Source organism: Prunus avium, chromosome 1, assembly GCF_965620075.1.
Source record: "Prunus avium chromosome 1, drPruAviu1.hap1.1, whole genome shotgun sequence".
Lineage (NCBI taxonomy): Eukaryota > Viridiplantae > Streptophyta > Magnoliopsida > Rosales > Rosaceae > Prunus > Prunus avium.
Genome location: NC_142284.1, coordinates 49089573 through 49106890, shown reverse-complemented (window position 1 = coordinate 49106890; position 17318 = coordinate 49089573). Strand labels below are relative to the sequence as shown.

Below are 17318 nucleotides of genomic sequence, written 5' to 3'. Positions count from 1 at the left end.
TTTTTATTTGTAGAAGCAGACAAAATTCTCAATTTCTTATTTTCTCATCAATCATTGGCTCCCAATGAAAGCTGTATGATAGAAATCAAATATTCTCAAATATCATATGAAGCAAATCCCTGAAACTTAAAAAGATTGAGGAAAGCTATGTAAAAGTTTCTCAATCTATCAAGCTGAGAAAGGAGACAAGGCACACTCCTCTCTTCCTTCATTATTTTCCTCTATGGCCTGCCTGCTATATAATTTTTGCAAGCCTTTATTATGTCTTCAAAGATGAAAAGGAAACTAGAAGGAAAAGAAAAAATAATAATATTTAAAGAATTAATAAAGAAAGAAAAAGAGCCAAAGATTTGATTCACAAAAAAAACATCAATCCTTGTCATGCTCAAGCTAACCACTCCCCATCAATACCTTCAATTTCTCCAATGTCCATGCTGTATGTCACAAATTTACAAGGGAAAAACAAAGCAAAGAAATTAATATTAGTAAACTATCATTTTGTAAGTAAACAATAAACAATAAACAATTCAAATAATTTTGTTCTAAATAAAATAAAATCCTCTGAGTTAGTCAAACTAACGCAGTCTTTACTGAAAACCTGACATGGGCATGTAGACCTACAGGTTGTGTTTTACAAAAAATTTACTTGGGCCGAGCCTCAAATTTGATAATTTTGTATCCTTGGGCTTTAATACTCAAAGATAATACTCAAAGATCTTGAGGCAGAAAAGAAAGAAAAAAAATAAACTGATGCATGTGTGTGTGAGAAATCTCTTTCCTCTATAATTTAGATTATTTCTAGTTTAGACTATCGCATGTACCAAAAAAAATATGCCTATCAGCTAAAGCTTCTTACTGTCAAAAATCGAACTTACAGAGGTCTAAACACAGCTCTCAGCTGTAAAAAGAGAAGCTGAAGAGACAACAAAAGTAATGGCCACACTTTCTCATGGCTTCCCACGTATTATAATGGCTAGCTCTATTGGGTCCAGGTACCATTGCACTAATGACAATAAAGACTATGGCAACGGGTGAGGTTCAAAAAATCAATTTCTAATTTTCAGTAAAAGACAAAAAGAAACAGATTCTAATGATGCAATCACACATAATATTTTCAATTCAGAAGAAAATAACAGATTGGTGATGAAAGAAAATAGCTGCTCCTTATGGTACCAGGAAAAAAAAAGGCCATGGAACAAGAAACAATTTTATGAGTTTGCTTGGGGTCTTACCAAGGCAAGGCAGGATCTTGAAAATAGCCCTCTGAGTAGTAATCATTCAAATGATGTTGAAAACAGCTCTCATTTGCATTCAACCAGGCTGGAAATTCCATGGCTTCATCAAATGGATGGTACCACACATTATCATCATCTTCAGGCTTCCCTTCTGGACCCCCAAGTTCCATGGTCTTCAAGAACTTAAACCACCATGCTGACGTTACCAAATTCATGGTGTCATTCCATTCCATCTGGTGTTGCTCTCCTATTGATCTGATCTCTGCCATCTCCTCATCATCCATTGCTGCATGCAAGCCTCCTCCACCACTGATTGTGATGCCAGAGTCAGTGACATCAGTCACTGCAGGAGCCTCCACTTCCATCTGTGAAATTGCAGCTGAGCCAGGAATTTCCTGATCAGTAGCAACAGAGAGACCTGGGGAAGAAGATGATGATGGAGATGAGGCTGAGGCTGAGGTTGAGTAAAATGGTGGGCAGTTGCTGTTGTGGTAAAGGGTAGTGTTTATATTGTTGAAATCTTGAAAATTGAGGTTCAGGCCAAGAGTCTGGTTTGGAAGTGTGAAATCAAAATTTTCAGGCGGAAGAGCAATTGTGGAAGCAGTCCAGGAATATGGATTTGGAACAGAGGGATATTGATGATGAGAAAAATCAGATGGGAAGGGCAGAGTTTCAGGATAATTGGCTGTGCTTGATGGGTAAATTCTAGGATTTCTCCTAGATTTAGTTCTCCCTTCTTGTTCAAAACAAGGGTGGGGCTGAGGCTGCAATTGTTGTGATTGTGGTTGTTGCTCTTGGTCCTGATGTTGTTGTTGCTGTTGTTCACTGGCTTGTTTCATAGCTGCCCTATGAAACTTGAGGGCAGTAACAATCTCTCTCCTAGCCTCAGCCATATTTAGAAGCCTCTCTTGGTAAGGCCTGCTGGTGTGAAGCCTCCTCCTCACTTGTTTTTTGTGTTGTTGGGGCTGGTGGGGTTGCTGTGTATGTTGTTGGGTTTCACTAAAACCTTCACCAAATTTGGCCATGTTTTGGTTGGGAAAAGCATCACAGTCTAGGTCCTTATTGGGGTTCATGGGGTCTTTGGTTCTTGAAGAGGTGAGCTGTTTCACTAGGCTACGGATGTAAGCACCAGAGAGATGATGAGGCTCCTCTTTGAGCTTACTGAGTTTACCTAATTCCATTAAGTCTTTGGTCTCTTGCTTTGAGGATCGACCCTGCCTCATCTCTCTTTCTCTCTCTCAATTTTGGTGTAACTGGAATGTAGAAAGAGGTGGGTGGGTTGGGAGAATCATGGGTTTTTCCTGTATTCTGAAGAACAAAGTACACTGCAGATAAGCACAGGTTGATCTCCGGAGGGCCTCTTGGATGTTATAAATAGCTGGGGACAGTAGGGTTTTTAAATTTTTTTGGATTTTTCTCTGATTTGGCAAACCTCATTTGTTACAGTTTTATTACAAGCTTTAAATGGGCAGTTAGGAAGGTTGACCTTAATAAAAGTTTTCTTTCTTTTATTCAACTGTCATTAGCACTAAAGAGACATGTTAGCCTCGTTCTGATGAACAAAACTTTCTATTGCCTGCAGATCATCAGAAAAAAAACAAAGCTTTCTCTTCCCCTGCCTGAACTGAAAATAGGAAAACACTCTGGTTCTAATCTTAATAAGGCTTGTCTACTTCAAAAAATGACTTTATATAATGAAAATTCAGCTGTTAAGTAGGCTAGAAGTCTTAACTTAAGCGACATAACGGTGACAAACTAAGTAGCTCATGAATTTTAGCTCAAGTGACATAACATAAATAGAAGTACGATAAAGATCTTGTAGTTGAATCATCATAAAGAAAAAAGAAAGAAAAACAATCAAGTTCTATAAGGTTTGTGTACTTCACCAAATGACTTTATATAAGGCGAAATCAGTTGGTAAGTAGGGGATAAGTCTTGCCTTAAGTGACATAACACGGTGGCAAATTAACTCAAGTGACATGAAAAGAATAGAATTAAGATTATATCCTACATTCAAATCATCACAAAGAAAAGAGAAAGGAAAATATTAAGCATGCGTTCTCTCCTTTAATTCAGTACTAAAATAGAGTCAACCAACTCATGGTAAATGGATAAAGCCTAACAGAACAAATTCTAGTGTGAAAACTAATGCCATACAACTTCAACCATATCTTTTGTGCAATGATATTTGCCGTGTACAACTAGGACATTATTCAACATAGCCTGCTCGCTGAAAATATTTACTTTCTCAAATTGATTCTTAGATATTTTGGAAGATTGTCCATGTAAACGATAACAGATGGAGTTGGCATGCATGCAACACCAGGACATAAATTCACCCAATACGCGTAAGCCACAGCTCATAGTCACCTCTTAAACAATTGTTGTATAACGTGTTCCAATAAATATGCCTAGCAGGAAATAAGAAGTGTACTTGTATATGCCTAGCTTATATCATACACCAGCAACAAGAAAATGAAGAAAAACACAGACACACAGAAATTCAATTGATAGCAGTAATTTTCCTTCAAATACTGGATGATCTTTGGGGTTTCAATTTTCTGATCTACTGGTAAGTAATTACTCAAGACAGAGAGGACATTTTAGGCATAAAAAAATTGAATATGGTGTTCTAGTATGTTGTCTGTAAGTAAAACGGGACCAGGCTCTAAAAACGTCAGCAAAAGCCTACAATGGACTGACAGAAGAATCCCCATTACTGCTGTGACCTTCTATTATAAATTCTAGTTTTAGTGAGAAAAGGAAACCATCCAAATTTTCTGTTTAAACAAGTTGTTCAAAAGGATTTGAATCTGTTGATGAAACAAAGAACTTGGACCTTTTGGCTTTTTGCAAAGGCATTCCACAGCATGTTAAAGACAGAAATGCTCCATACCGTCCGCCTTCTCTCTCCCTCAAGCCCTTTCCCTCAAATTATTAGTTTTTTTCTTTTCTTTTCTTGTTTTCCTCTCCCTTTGTTACTGCCTTTTCTAATCAACTTTTTCACTGCCATTCTTTACTCTAATTTGTGGTGACAGAGGCATGGCTCATAGCAGAGTTTACAGGAAGCAATGACAGTGAAAATGATGTCTAGAGAAGATAATAACTTGCTTGTGTATGCATAAACAAATCAAGAATGCATCTTAGGATAAATAAACTGACCTAAAACAGAAATTCATTCAGACAATGTCTGTTCTAATCTAAATACTGTGGTGCAGATTGGGGGCAAATTTTTTTAGCACTAGAAGTTATATAATGGTTGAATCAATCCCCAAAGAAAGGGAAAACACCATCATAGCTGTTCAAATAGTTCCATGCATTATTTGACTCTGTCAGAAATGTCTGCTTAGACTATATGCAGAGCAACATTGTAAACAGGTAGGCGTGGCAGCAAGTTTCATCTAAATTTTCAAGACTGAAAACCAATAACTCTCTAATCTATTAGCTAAATAAAAGTAGAAATCTTTAATTATGCCAACGACAGTGTTACAACAACTGAACTTTTTTATTTTTTACAAGAGAATTTTGTTTTATTTCATGATTGGAACATAGCCAAGTCTCTTGCCATAAAAGAATTTAGAAAAGAAAAAAAATCCAAACAAACATAGGGCAGAATGGATGGGAGGAAAACATATAACCAGCTACGCAAGCACTCACGTCACAGAATAAAATAATCATTTCAATAGGAGATATGAATGAGTTTACCATTTTCCCAAACAAAGTTGCGAATCTTTAACTCAGCGGCTAATGTTAAATAAGTAAAGCCTCTAACTTGAACAAATAGCCCACCAGAGAAAATCAATAGAAGCTACACATACAAAACAAACTGAGTCTTGGAGAAATAAGCAGACAGATATACCAGCAAATTCTCAACCAAGCAGAAACATTTAGAAGGAAAAATTTACATGAAATTCTGTGTAACTTAGAAGGACAATACCAGATGATTTACAAGTGTACAGGACATGAATGGGATTAAAAAATGAAGAATAAAATAATGGATAAATGCATAATATATATAAGTAGAACGTATGAAAGAGGGAGAGAGAGAGAGAGAGAGAAAACAGGCCTCTTTTTTCTGCGGTGTCTGTGGATAACATCAAAGTTGAATGGATGGATGGATGCATGTGGGCTTTTGATTACTGATGAGTTTTTTTCTCTGATAAAACCAAAACCAAGCAGCCACCTTCCACCAATCCCTTTGCTTAGCAGCAGCAGCAGGTGCAGCTGTGTCTTGATCTTCAAGATAAAATAACCAACAGATGGCTTTTGACGAATCGCATTCGCCCACCAGTCCCATCCCAACCCAACCGCCTCAAATCTCATCCCTCTCTCTCTCTCTCTCTCTCTCTCTCTCTCTCTCTCTCTGGATTCCATTCACATTTCACACCACTGTGAGAACAATAAAAATTAAAACTCTCTATAGGTAGAGCCTCAATGGTAACATGAGCTCCCAAGTTTTCAGTTTTTACACCAAAGAAACTTGCAGTCGCACAATCCATTCATGTCACTGTTGTCCGTCTTCTCAGCCACTGCAGAAGAGGCCTTTGCTTGCGGGCCCTGCGCTGGTCGTGCCCTTTTCTCTCTGCTCTCATTATCCTGTATTAACACACAAATATTCATGAGTATATAAATATGTTTATATATAAAACAAACAATTGCTTCCAAATCTGAATTAGGCAGACACCACGCAGGACTTAGATCAATCAATGCACGTACTGCCTAGTGTCCAGTAGTAGTAAATAAGGACCCTACACCAACTGCCTTGTAACCAATAGTTGCAAATTTGTTTTCCATAATATTTTGCACAATTCACACAACTCTTTTTAGAAATGAACCCACAAAAATATTATCCTAAAAGAAAATTTGTACCTGTACCATGTAAATTAGCTAGATATAATTATGGCAGTTAAAAATGTTAGTTGCAATCAATTCTACAATGGCGAAACCAAATTTCTTAATATGAGTTACGGCCGGTTATCCAAATGCGTGTAGTGAAACGTTATGTGAATATACAAATGCTTAATGTTAACTGAAATGAATCTCACAATATCTGATCTACAATCAAGAGTTGATAGACAGACATGCGTAGCAATGCTCTAACAAGCACAATTTGTTCTTATACAAGAACGTGGCTTCAAAATATTGTTTAAAAGTAAAAAAGTGTAACTAAAAAATACAGATTAAACAAAAACAAAAAGGAAGGAATAGGAAAAACCTGTTTTACAATATTTTATTTCTTTTCCACGAAGAAAGGATGGTGGTGCACTGGTGCTGTTCATTTTGGAAAAAATTTCCCGGCTTAAAAGAGCGGTGGGACCGCCTGTGGAGACTGACGGACATGATGTGACGGGTCGTAATCAAACGGCTATTTTCCACTACGGGTGAGGATGCCACGTGGGCTGAGGTCCAAGGCTCCAATCAGAGAAAGGTTGCCACGTGGGAAGCCACGAAAGGAACCAGAAATAGGCAGCAACTGCTCCTGGCCCACCTGGCCCACTTGGCCCAAAAAGCCTGCGCCATCCATAAATAACTCACTTTACCATCACAGATTTTAAACCAAAAAATGTAACGGAAATGATTTTTTATTTTGTGGAATAAACGAAGAAGATTCTTTTTTACTCTTAACAAAATAAAAAGAAAATATGTGAACGAAATCGAGTATATTTTTGCTCACCATTTTAACTCAAGATGTACTCTCACTACCTTTCTCAACACTTGACACGTGTCCCTTGACATAATCATAATTAACTCTTTACTTTATATTTATGCAACCATTGTTATATCAATAAACACGTGTCAAATATTAAGAAGGGTGATGAGGATACACCTTGGGTTAAAGTGGTGAGCAAAAATGCTCCCAACGAAATCATAAATTAATAGGTAATGTTGCATTGTTAATTTGGAAATTTAACAAAACCAGTCAAGAAAGAATCCATTGAAACTTTAGGACGATTGTCGACGGCCAACACATTCTCCATTTATTAAACATTTTTATGATATATGTGGTGTGGATCAAAAACCAAATCATGCAATTTGTGTTCCTCACGAGTTATTCTAGTGATTGGTTGATATTGTTTATGCTTTTTATCACAAACCAAAATAGAAGTCTAAAAGCGAACGTAAGTTAAGTCAGTAATCAGTTGGCTTTTGGATCCAAGTTCGATTTTCTTTCCCGTAATTAGAATATTGTTTTGACAAAATAAAAAAGAAGGCTTAAAGTAGTCCCAATTGCAATAATTGCAATTGGTATTGAATGTGGTAATAAAATTGAAAGTGGTCATTTATTGGACTTAGGCAGGCAGGGACCTCAGAGAGAGAAAGAGAGGCTGCAGCTAGTTGAGCTAGGGCTAGAGCTCTTCATTACACACAGAGTTTGGTCACTATCCGCTATAAGTGAGGGTGGCGGTGGCCCATAACATTTTTAATCTGTCACCAACACCACTGAGTCACTGAGCCAAAAGAAACAAGGCCCCAAAACCCAAAGGGTCGAGAGAGAGAAATATCAATCAAGACTGTGTTTCTATAATGAAAATCAGGAAAAAAAGCATCTAAATTCAAAGAAGCAGCTAACTTTGGTAGGTCATGGTTTCAAATGACACAAGTTGTAACCAATAAAAACCAAGGAAAGGAGAGAGGAGAGCCATATATGATTATGATTACGAGAGGTCCACAACAAAACAACAGATGAAGCATAACTTCCCATTCACATTTATCTACTTATCCATCACCATCGATCATTCATCGTTATCATCATCTAAATCTAAATCTAAATCCTGATGAAAAGTTACAAACAAAAATAATTTGCCGTTTTCTTTATTTCTTTTAACAAGATTGAGATGAATTATTATGACCTAGCTAGCTACATCTTTTCCTTTTTCTTTTTTGAGTCAATTAAATGCGGGCACATGAGAAGAGTTGTTGGTGACATGCATGCAAATGTATCAGAAGGTGCATGCATAATTAAAACCAAACAATGGGGGGCTACCCTCAACTTGGAAACTCGGAAATATGTCAAATTAATCTCGCAACTGTTATAAAAATAATCAGAGTATGAAAAGTACCATTGAATATTGGGAGTGGAATTGTATTTGTTCTTTTGGTTTTTACACTGATAGAATTTCCTCTCAGATAGAACTTTCTAACTCTCAAATTTCTTACTCTCTTTTCTTCTCTCAATTAAGTGTGTTATCACTTCTCGTTAAGCCTTTAAATAGGCTGAAGCACCCGTGATGTACGGTTGGTTACAAGGGAAGGTGGCAAACAAATTCCTTCATTCTTTTCTTCTTTTCTTTATTTGGGCTCCACCACGTTCTTTATAACACTCCCCCTTGAAGACCACAGGTCCCTTGATTGATTGCCTCATTAAAACCTTGCTTGGAAAAACCCAGTGGGAAAAAAAAAAAACCCTAAGCGGAGGGACAAGAGTACAACTTCATTTGGGATATAAGAACAATGTTAAATGCGCTCATGTTGCCTCATTGAAACCTTTCTAGCAAAAACCCAATGAGAAAAATCCTAGTAGAAGGAAAGAGAGTACAACGCGCATATGTCATGTGTTCAAGGTCGATTGCTTGCAGAGTTGACGTAATCTAATACCATGCACTAGCTTTTGGAATGTACATTTTGGCAAAGATTTGGTGAAGAGATCTGCCTGGTTATTACTTGAACGGATTTGTCTGAATTTAATTTCTTACTCTTTTGAAGCTCATTTGTGTAGAAAAACTTTGGTGATATGTGCTTGGTCCCATCACCCTTTATGTATCCTCATGTGTTCTGAGCAATACAAGCTGCATTGTCCTCATTCAGGATGGTTGGAGTGTCTGTTGTTGAGGGTAGGGCACATGTGCTTCAGATGTGATGGATCACCAACCTTAACCAAACACATTCACGACTGGTTTCATGGAGGGCAAGCATTTATGAGTGATTGAAAGATGTGGCTACCAACATTTGTTTCGTTGAGTGACATGAGATTGCAGTTCCTCCACATGTAAACACATACCCAGTTTGTGAGCGTCCTTAATGTGGATTAGAGAGGCATCATGCATCAACATATCCAACAATACTCGGGGCATTGGTCGATTCACTGGAATAGAATAAGCCCATGTCTGTTATCCCACAAAGATATCGTAGAATATGTTTGATGCTGGTCCAATGTCGGCTTGTTGGAGCAGAGCTGTATCTTGCTAACAAATTTACTGAAAATGCTATGTTTGGTATGGTACATTGTGGTAAGTACAATAAAACACCTATTGTACTAAGGTATGGTACTTCTGGACCAAGGACCATTTCATCATTCTCGTTTGGATGATATGGATCTTTCTTAGTGTCAAGCGACCAAACGACCATTGGAGTGCTAAGTAAATGAGCCTTATCCTTGCCAAACCACTTCAATACTTTTTCAGTATAAGTTGATTGATGCACCAAAATCCCACTAGCACTGTGCTCAATCTGTAAGCCGAGACAATATTTTGTCTTTCCAAGGTCTTTTATCTCAAATTCGCGTTTGACATAATTAGCCGTCTTTTGAAGCTCTTCAGGAGTTCCAATTAGATTCATGTCGTTGACATATACTGCCACTATCGTAAATTCATACTTTGATTTCTTAATAAACACACATGTGTAAATAAGATCATTTGTGTATCATTCCTTAAGTAAATACTTACTGAGACGATTGTACCACATTCGCTTATATTGTTTTAGCCCATACAATAATCGTCTCAATTTAATTGAGAACATGCCTCGTGGTTTATTCCTAGTTGCTTCAGGCAGCTTAAGTCCTTCTGGGACCTTCATGTATATATCTGTATCCAATTCTCCATACATATATGCGGTAATGACATCCATAAGTCTCATTTCAAGTTTTTCTGAAACCGCCAAACTTATTAAGTAACGGAATGTAGTTACATCCATCAGTGGAGAGTATATTTCCTCATAATCAATTCCAGGCATTTGTGAAAAACCTTGTGCAACGTGTCGCGCTTTATACCTTGAGATCTCACTTTTCTCATTGCGCTTTCTTGTAAATACCCACTTGTAACCTACAGGGTTTACATTGGGTGAAGTTGGAACAATAGGTCCAAAAACATGCATTTTTCCCAAAGAATTTAATTCTGCCTGGGTTGCATCTTTCCACTTAGGCCAATTTTGTCTCTGTGTGCATTTATCAATAGAGCACGGCTCAATATCATCATCTTTTATGATCTCAGTAGCCACTGAGAATGCAAATATATCATTAATGATCATCTCATTTCTATTCCACAATTCATTAGTGGATGTATAATTTATGGAGATTTCTTCATTTTCAAGTATTGCTGCCACTTCGGGGGCATTTGTCTCACCACAGACATTTTCCTTTTCAGGAAGTACATGTGCCTCTTCGGGGGCATTTGAATTATGAATTGTGAGCTCTCTATTTATTTCACTTGGATTCATTTTGGCAATCGACTTCCTCTTTTGAGGGACTGAATCCTTTAAGCCTAGTGGTCTGCCACGCTTCAAGCGTGCAACAAATGAATCATTTGATGGCACATTGTTTTGTCGATTATGGACATCAATCCTTACATGTGCATTTGCAGCTAAGATATGTGATTTTGTCACTTTTGTTGCATCATTAAATGCATTTGGCATTTGATTGGCAATACTTTAAAGATCGAGATTAGATAAAGTGGGTATGTCTCACGATAATTCACGTTGTTCTTCATAAACGAGTTTGCCTTGTTGTTCTTTAGGAACAAGTTTTTCTCCCCCTAATGGTAGAAAAATTGTCTCATCAAAATGACAATTCGCAAATCGTGCGATAAAGATATCACATGTTAGGAGCTCCAGATATCGAATGATAGATGGTGAATCAAAGCCAACATAAATTCTCAATCTGCATTGATGACCCATCTTAGTACGTTGCGGTGGTGCAATTGGCACATAAACCGCACAACCAAAAACTCTTAAATGTGAAATGTTTAGTTAATTTCCCAACACGAGTTGTATTGGAGAGGAGAATATTGATTGTTGGCAATGGGCCTCAACCGCACAAGTGATGCTGCATGTAAAATGGCATGTCCCTCGGCAGAAACTAGCAACTTTGTCTTTATTAGCAAAGTGCGAGCTATCAATTGAAAACGCATAATCAAAGCTTCTGCCAAACCATTTTGAGTATGAACATGAGGAACAAGATGTTCAATGTCAATGCCTAGTGACATGCAGTAGTCATCAAAAGTCTTAGATATAAATTCATCAGCATTATTGAGTCGGATTGACTTAATGGGATAATCTAGGAATTGGGCTCGTAATTTAATTATCTGAGCCAAGAGCCTAGCAAATGTCATATTCCGAGTAGACAAAAGGCAAAAATGTGACCATCGGGTAGATGCATCAACCAAGACTATAAAATAACGAAATGGTTCACAAGGAGGATGAATAGGCCCACAAATGTCCCATTGAATTCTCTGTAAAAATGATGGGGATTCAACATCAACCTTTGGTTAAGATGGTTTGATCACCAACTTCCCTTGTGAACAAGCCTAGCAAAAGCTATCACTTGACAACATAATGCGTTTTGTCAACAAGGGATGTCCTTTAGAATTAGTAATGATCCTACGCATCATGGTGGATCTAGGATGACCCAACTGGTCATGCCAAAGCTTAAAAGTATTTGAGTCAATTAACTTTTGGTTCATGACATTATGTGCCTCAGTTGTATAGTACAACCCTGATGAAAGCACACAAAGTGTCTCCGGTATACACTTCTAGGTATCACTGGAGGTAATGCAAAAACATTCTACATTTTCCTCATTTTTTGTTTCAACGTGGTAGCCATTCAAACATATATCTTTAAAACTCAACAGATTCCTTCTAGAGTTAGATGAATATAAAGCATCTTGAATGGACATTATTGTTCCATTTGGTAACATAACTTGGGTTGTTCCTGAGCCTTCAATTAGATCTGCAAGACTTGATATGGTTATTACCTTTGCTTTTGTAAGCATCAAGTTTGAGAAATACTTTCGATCTCGAAGGATAGTATGAGTAGACGCACTGCCTGCGAGACAAATATCTTTACTAGAGTTCTTGTTTTGGGAGCATCCACAATTTATATTTATGCCTTCAAATAAATAAAATAAGATGAATCAATAAACAATTATTCAATGTAAAGGAAAAACACTGCCACTTTTATTGAATTGAAATGAGAATTAAAAATAGTACTTCAAATAATAGAAATGGTACATAAAGGGATTTAGTCTAATTCAGACTCATAAACTTCATTCCCTCTTTTAATAATAAAATCAGAAACATCCATATACGTCATGTCTAACTGACGCGATATTTCCAATGGGTCATGTGTGGCTGGTGGATCTGGTATATCCATCGAATCAACATGATCAATATAATTTGTCCCTATTTTCTTATTCTTAAGTGAAGATTGATAAAGATTCGCCAAATGCTTCGGCGTGCGACATATACGCGCCTAATGTCCCTTTACGCCACATCTGTGACAAGTGCCTTCAACATTTTTATACACATGGCTTGTCTGAGCTTTCCCCTTATTCTGAGATGCATTTTTTTTTCGCTCGTGGATGAATTGCTCCTTGGACCCAAGCCATATGAATGGGCACCACGATCTTTTCTATTCCCTTGCCAGCGTCCATGCCTGCCTCCTCTCCCACGTCTATGGGTACTGCCACGAGAAGAGATGGCATTCACTTCCTGAGATGCAGCATTCACTTTAGGGAATGGTGCTGAGCCTGTTGGGCGAGATTTGTGATTTTTTAATAAAAGCTCATTGTTCTGCTCAACCAATAAAAGGCAGGATACCAATTCTGAGTACTTCGTAAAACCACTATACCTACATTGCTGCTACAGGAGCACAGTTGAGGCATGAAATGTACTGAGAGTTTTTTCAAGCATATCCTTTTCAGAGATATTTTCACCACATAACTTCATTAGGGAGGTGATTCTGTGCATTGCCGATTTGTACTCGGACACTGACTTGAAATCAACTAAAGTGTGTCCACTCATATTTGGCTCTCGGGAGGATCACCGTCTTTTGGTGATTGTACCTTTCCCATAAAGCTTTCCACAAAACTAGTGGATCATCAACCGCCACATATTCGCTTTTCAGCGCTTCATGAATGTGACGGCGAAGAAAAATCATGGCCTTTGCATTTTCTTCTGGGGATGTATCACTTCCATCTACAATGGTTTTTCCAAGGCTATTGGAAAATACTTGTGCATTCCAAAAGCTCATGCATGGTATCAGATTATGTCAACTCTACAAGCAATCGAATTGAAGCATGCAAAATCAGGGGGAGCATTCGAGAGTCCTTTAACACAGGGCATATGCGCATTGTACTCTTTTTCCTTCGACTAGGCAACATGAGCGCATTTAACATTGTTCTTATATCCCAAATGAAGTTGTACTATTTTCCCTTCGCTTAGGTTTTTTTCCTACTGGGTTTTTCCAAACAAGGTTTTAATGAGCCAACCAATCAAGGGACGTGTGGTCTCCAAGGAGGAGTGTTGTAAAGAACGTGGTGGAGCCCATATAAAGAAAAGAATAAAAGAAGAAAAGACTGAAGGAATTTGTCTGCCACCTTCCCTTGTAACCAACCGCAAATCATGGGCGCTTCAGCCTATTTAAAGGCTTCATCTCTTGATTACTAGGAAGAGAGAAGAAACGAGAAGTGATAACACACTCAACTAAGAGAAGAACAGAGAATGAGAAATCTGAGAGTTAGAGTTCTATCTGAGAGGAAATTCCATCAGTGTAAAAACCACAAGAGCAAATACAATTCCACTCCCAATATTCAGTGGTACTTTTCATACTATGATTATTTTTATAACATTTATAATAATATTAGGGCTCGTTTTGGGGTGATTATGGGAGGGCGAGAAGTGATTATTGGCCTTTCTAGAATCACTCTCAAACGAGCCCTTAGTATAAAATATAAAATCAAACAGCAGTTGCCAACACAACACAAACAATCAAGTTGGATTTCTCCTAACAGGGCAACACCAAATAAAGATGAGATGCTTCTTGGCTTGGCGGCCCAAGTCAGGTATTTCCAAGTAACATGAACTTTACAAATAAGCTATTAGGCTAAGACATAAGTCTAACATACCATTTGATTGAAACTATGGCACCTCAATCTTCAAAGCCTCTGAACCAGTCGCTTATAGTTCTTGAGAGGACTCTAACGTCATTTAGAGAAAGAGTCTTGAGACTCTGAGCAATAGCATCTGCTGGAGTGTACACGTTCCCTACGTGCCACTTTGGCTCCTGATCAGGCCGAATAAAAGAGAAGATGAGGCTATTGAGATAATAATTATAAAAGTCAGAGCTTCTAAATCAGACGAATGAGCACAGAGGATATGCAGAACTCAAAATTGTTTGGAGTTCAGTTCACCTGTATGCATGGTGTGATATGGTTACCACTTATTTCGACCTTTTCTAGTGTCCCGCCAATAGATTCCACACGAGGCTTCAATGTCTCTTCAAGAGTATCTGTCTCATCAATTGCGTCGAAATTGAACTTCACCTGAAATGCAAACAATATTTAAGCCAGAGAATAAAATCATTGTCACCCATTTCATGATGATTCAAAATAACGGGACACCATGCATACCAGTAGTGTGTGTTTGACATTGTACGAGCTTTTAAAGAAAACACGATTTTCAGAGGGTGTTGGCTTAAATTCCGATATCCCTTGCGTTACCTGACAGAAATATTATGAATTTGTTTAGAATAACTCCACAGAATTACTCTCCAATATTAAGAACTGAAAGCATAAGGGAATGACTTCCGCCAAGCCAACAAGATACCTCATTTAGCACTGAAGGTAGCTGATCAACAAATTTAGTCAGCGAACTTAAAGTTTCCTGATTGTCCGGTAGCATTGCTCCGGCTGCATCAACCAGTGCCTTCCATGCATCTCCTACATACAGGAAGTGGTGAAAAGTGGGAGTATCAGAAAGTGCGAGCATGCTGCGCATGACATGGTATACCACTCAATTCAGTAACTCAGTTTAAGGGAGTTCAATCTTCAATGGATGTAACTATGGAGTTAGGTAAACATGATGATCTATGGCTTACCACAGGGTATACCATTGTAGAATAACTAGGATTCTGTACTTACTCTCATGAACCAATACATCATAAACATAAAAGTAAAGAAGCAACACTATATTTGGCTCTGACATGCAAAGAAAGTGGATGAATAAGGTAGGTACCTAAAATTCTTTTCATTTGGCACATCTTCAATGCAACCAAATGGAATACAACGATAACAAATGGCAGCAAGTTAAATTCTCTAAGAAAATATCACACTTAAGAAATCCACGGAGGGGAGGGGAAAGCATAATAAGTAAGCCAATATGCAATCCTTATAGAAAAACTAGAGGGAAGAAAAACGGAAATCTAATACTAAATAAGGTCCAAGCAAGTCAGGAAGCTACCTGAGGCAGTCCTAGCCATTGATGAAACTGGAGAGGCTTCTACAATAGGCACCATCTGATTAACTAAAGGACCTAGCTGCAGAACAGTAATATAAACTTTAGAACACCATAACCCAAATTCTAATACATGATATGAAGCAGAGGATAAATATCAATTACCTGCTCAAAGTAAGGCACAGCCTCTGTCGCTGGTCTATTGTTGTATGCGATTATGGCATTGGCCTTTTATCAGAGGGAGACAATATTGCTTGTCAAACTAAGTGAATTTATCAGATTACTTAATATGAAACAACACTACACAATCTACTTATCAAAAGGGCTTGTAAAACAGAACAAACCTTTGGGACTTTATCAGAGAAATAGCTCCCTGCAAGTACTTGAAGAAGCGCGCCATTACTACAAACAAATTATTAAAAACACACAGATATGTAAATCAGTGCATCCAATGCAGCCATGATAATGAACTTTGAAGCCACTCAACTCAATTACCTATGGCCAACAGAAAACACAGGCAGTTGAGCAAGTTGGGCAGGTGAAAGATTGGCATTGGGCAATCCAAAAGCTAAGATGGTGTCCAAGCAGGCATTGAACCTCTCATACACTTGTGCAGCAGCTTGGACATGATCAAAGGTCACATTGTATGGCACTGATATAACAAGAAACCCATCTTTCGCCAATAGCTCAGTTAAGTAGCTGCAACAACCAATTCACATGAATTTCAGGGACCCAATAATAAATAATAAATAATTATACAAATAGAAAACAAAAATTGGGACCTGTAAGTAAGTTCAGGAACAGCTCCAATGAAGGCACCACCCAAGAATTTGATGATGGCGCGAGGCTTCTTGCCAGTGGGTGGAGGTACCACCAAACAAGAATCGCTCCAAGTGGAGATTAATCTGTCAGCGGAGCTGCCTGGACCCACATAGCCATTGACAGCAGTCTTCTTGGTAGAAGATGAGGCTGAGCCACCTGCGACCACTACTGCTCTTAATCTGCTCCTCCGACGGCACCCCAAGAAGGAACCATAGCCGTTGATTTGGGTTTGGGCATGATGAGGGATATGATCACATCCGCTTCCCAATTTGGTGGCAAGGCCGGAGGAGGACGATGAGGAAGTGGAAGAGAAACAAGTGGCCATTTCCATGTCAAACGCAAATGGGTTTTTGCTTTGCTGCTACTAATACATAGTTTACATACATGATGAGTGGTGCAATCTGTATTTTCTGTTCAAAGCTTGCGCCACGATTTCACAAAAAGATTTGGCCTTTACCTCCGATGGCATTTTTTTAAACGGCCACAATGTTTTACATTATTTGGGCTCGTTGTATTAGTTAGGCCCATTTTCTAACTTCAAACTTGAAGCCCAAAAGAAAGAGTCGATTAAAAAGTCCATATTCGATGGATTTAACCTCTGAACCGCGGGAAATTTGAGTTTTGAATTTTATTCTTAGTCCATGAATGTAGAGCCCAATCTATTTTATCTACAGCTCCACTACATGTCTTCAGTCTGTGATGCAGTTTATCTGCAAGACATGATCGATCTGAATAACTCAAAATTTCTATGGCATTGAAAAGGTTCAGCTACCCATCTAAAACCAAAACAAACCCTGAACCTGAAGAAATGATAAAAGC

At 38.1% G+C, this 17318-nt stretch overlaps 2 protein-coding genes across 5 annotated transcripts; both read right to left on the bottom strand.

Annotated features, from left to right (window-relative positions):
• Positions 1–76: 76 nt before the first annotated feature.
• Positions 77–6719, bottom strand: LOC110749497 (hydroxyproline-rich glycoprotein family protein). The gene is made up of 3 exons (XM_021949609.2): positions 6451–6719; positions 1233–5831; positions 77–434 (listed from the first exon to the last, which is right to left on the bottom strand). The coding sequence occupies exons 2-3, from the start codon at positions 2456–2458 to the stop codon at positions 386–388; spliced, it is 1275 nt and encodes a 424-aa protein (XP_021805301.1). The 5' UTR covers positions 2459–5831; positions 6451–6719; the 3' UTR covers positions 77–385.
• A 656-nt stretch (positions 6720–7375) lies between these two features.
• LOC110749499 (initiation factor 4F subunit (DUF1350)) lies at positions 7376–17196 on the bottom strand. 4 transcript variants are annotated; one of them, XM_021949612.2, is made up of 10 exons: positions 16460–17196; positions 16173–16376; positions 16022–16079; positions 15843–15905; positions 15684–15759; positions 15051–15163; positions 14855–14944; positions 14636–14767; positions 14351–14508; positions 7376–7684 (listed from the first exon to the last, which is right to left on the bottom strand). In XM_021949612.2, the coding sequence occupies exons 1-9, from the start codon at positions 16828–16830 to the stop codon at positions 14374–14376; spliced, it is 1242 nt and encodes a 413-aa protein (XP_021805304.1). In that variant the 5' UTR covers positions 16831–17196; the 3' UTR covers positions 7376–7684; positions 14351–14373. The 4 variants fall into 4 exon arrangements, with proteins under 4 accessions (XP_021805304.1, XP_021805307.1, XP_021805303.1 ...); XM_021949615.2 differs by having other exon boundaries at positions 7376–7661; XM_021949611.2 differs by lacking the exon at positions 7376–7684 and adding an exon at positions 12199–12333.
• Positions 17197–17318: the final 122 nt, after the last annotated feature.